Raw genomic sequence first — 1,334 nt, 5'->3', positions numbered from 1 at the left:
GGTTTTAGGGTTTAGATCCACTCGGTTCATGCACCTTGGCGAGCCATTCTCTAATCTTTAGTCCCTCTCATTTCTCTTAGATATCATCCCATCCGTCGGTGCTATCTCCGTCGCCTTTGCCCCACCGCCCATCGTCGCGCATATTCCGTGAGCTTAACCGTAGAAGACCCTTATCAGAAGAGTCAGACACCCACACGCGCGTACCTATCAGCAAACCCCGGTACTCAGGCCTCTCCTCCAATGCGGGTGTGGGTGTGGGTGGTGAAAGATATGTGGGCACAGACGAGGGACTGCGCAGCCGCAGTAGAGAGCAGGACAGAGACAGAGATAGAGATAGAGATAGAGATAGGGATAGGGATAGGGGTGCAGCAAGAGATACACGGGATGCGAGGGGAGGCTATCGGGAGAGAGGGGGTGGCCGAGAAAGGGACAGAGACAGGGCACAGAGCCGAGGTGGTGGCAGAATAAGCGATCGAATCGGTGACAAAATAAGCGATCGAATCGGTGACAAAATAAACGATCGGCTGGGTGATCGGATAGGGGACCGTGTTGGGGAGAAGGGTGTTGGTAGAGGCGAAGACCGCAGTGGAAAGAGTGGTGCTAGGGGAGTTAGGAGCAGGTCTGGCGACGCAACCCGCAAGAGAGACGGGGAGAAGGACCGGCAGGGCAGCCGTGAGGGTAGGCCTGTAGGTATTGATAGCTCGGGTAGAGATGACGTAGGTAGAGATAGGGGCGTGGGACGACCTACGGAGAGAGTGTCGGTGGTCAGTGCATCGCGGCAGGCTAGTGTGGTGGCGAGTGACAGCAAAGGTACACGTGTGACACAGACGCGTGTGGTGGAGCAACACCAACTGTACGAGCGCCTCGAAAGGCCCACGGAAAGACCCCTGGACAGTGCGGAAAGAGGGGGGCTAAGACGGGGGCCTGAACCCGGCAGTAGTTATAACTCAGACAATGAGCGCAGCAGGAGCCGGGAGAAGGATAGGGAAAAGCTGAGGAAGTCAGGCAGCAAGGACTTGATAGGCAAGTCTGAAGAAGGTGAGTGGGTGGTGTGTGGTGAGTGCTTTATTGTGTGAGACAATATTGCTGTGACTATACCAATCGCCGGTCGCCTTGGTGAGATTTATGGGACGGATCCTTGTTTTTGTCGAGACTAGTGTATATATATGCATGTATGTATGTATGAATGTATATATATATATATGCATATATGTATATTTATGTTGCTATGTATTTATATATATATATATACACACATATATATATATAGATAAATATTATATATATATATATATATATATATATATATATATATATATTANATGTGTGTGTGT

At 50.0% G+C, this 1,334-nt stretch overlaps 1 protein-coding gene across 1 annotated transcript; it reads left to right on the top strand.

Moving 5' to 3' along the window:
- Positions 1–152: 152 nt before the first annotated feature.
- SARC_16364 (hypothetical protein) lies at positions 153–1,076 on the top strand (the record flags this gene model as incomplete). Its single annotated transcript, XM_014289530.1, has 1 exon — positions 153–1,076. A coding segment is annotated over one exon (924 nt), but the record flags the coding sequence as incomplete, so codon positions are not given.
- Between the last annotated feature and the right edge of the window lie 258 nt (positions 1,077–1,334).

This window comes from Sphaeroforma arctica (genome assembly GCF_001186125.1).
Source record: "Sphaeroforma arctica JP610 unplaced genomic scaffold supercont1.7897, whole genome shotgun sequence".
NCBI lineage: Eukaryota > Ichthyosporea > Ichthyophonida > Sphaeroforma > Sphaeroforma arctica.
Note: the sequence above shows the minus strand (reverse complement) of the source record. Positions and strands in the feature narration are given on the sequence as shown.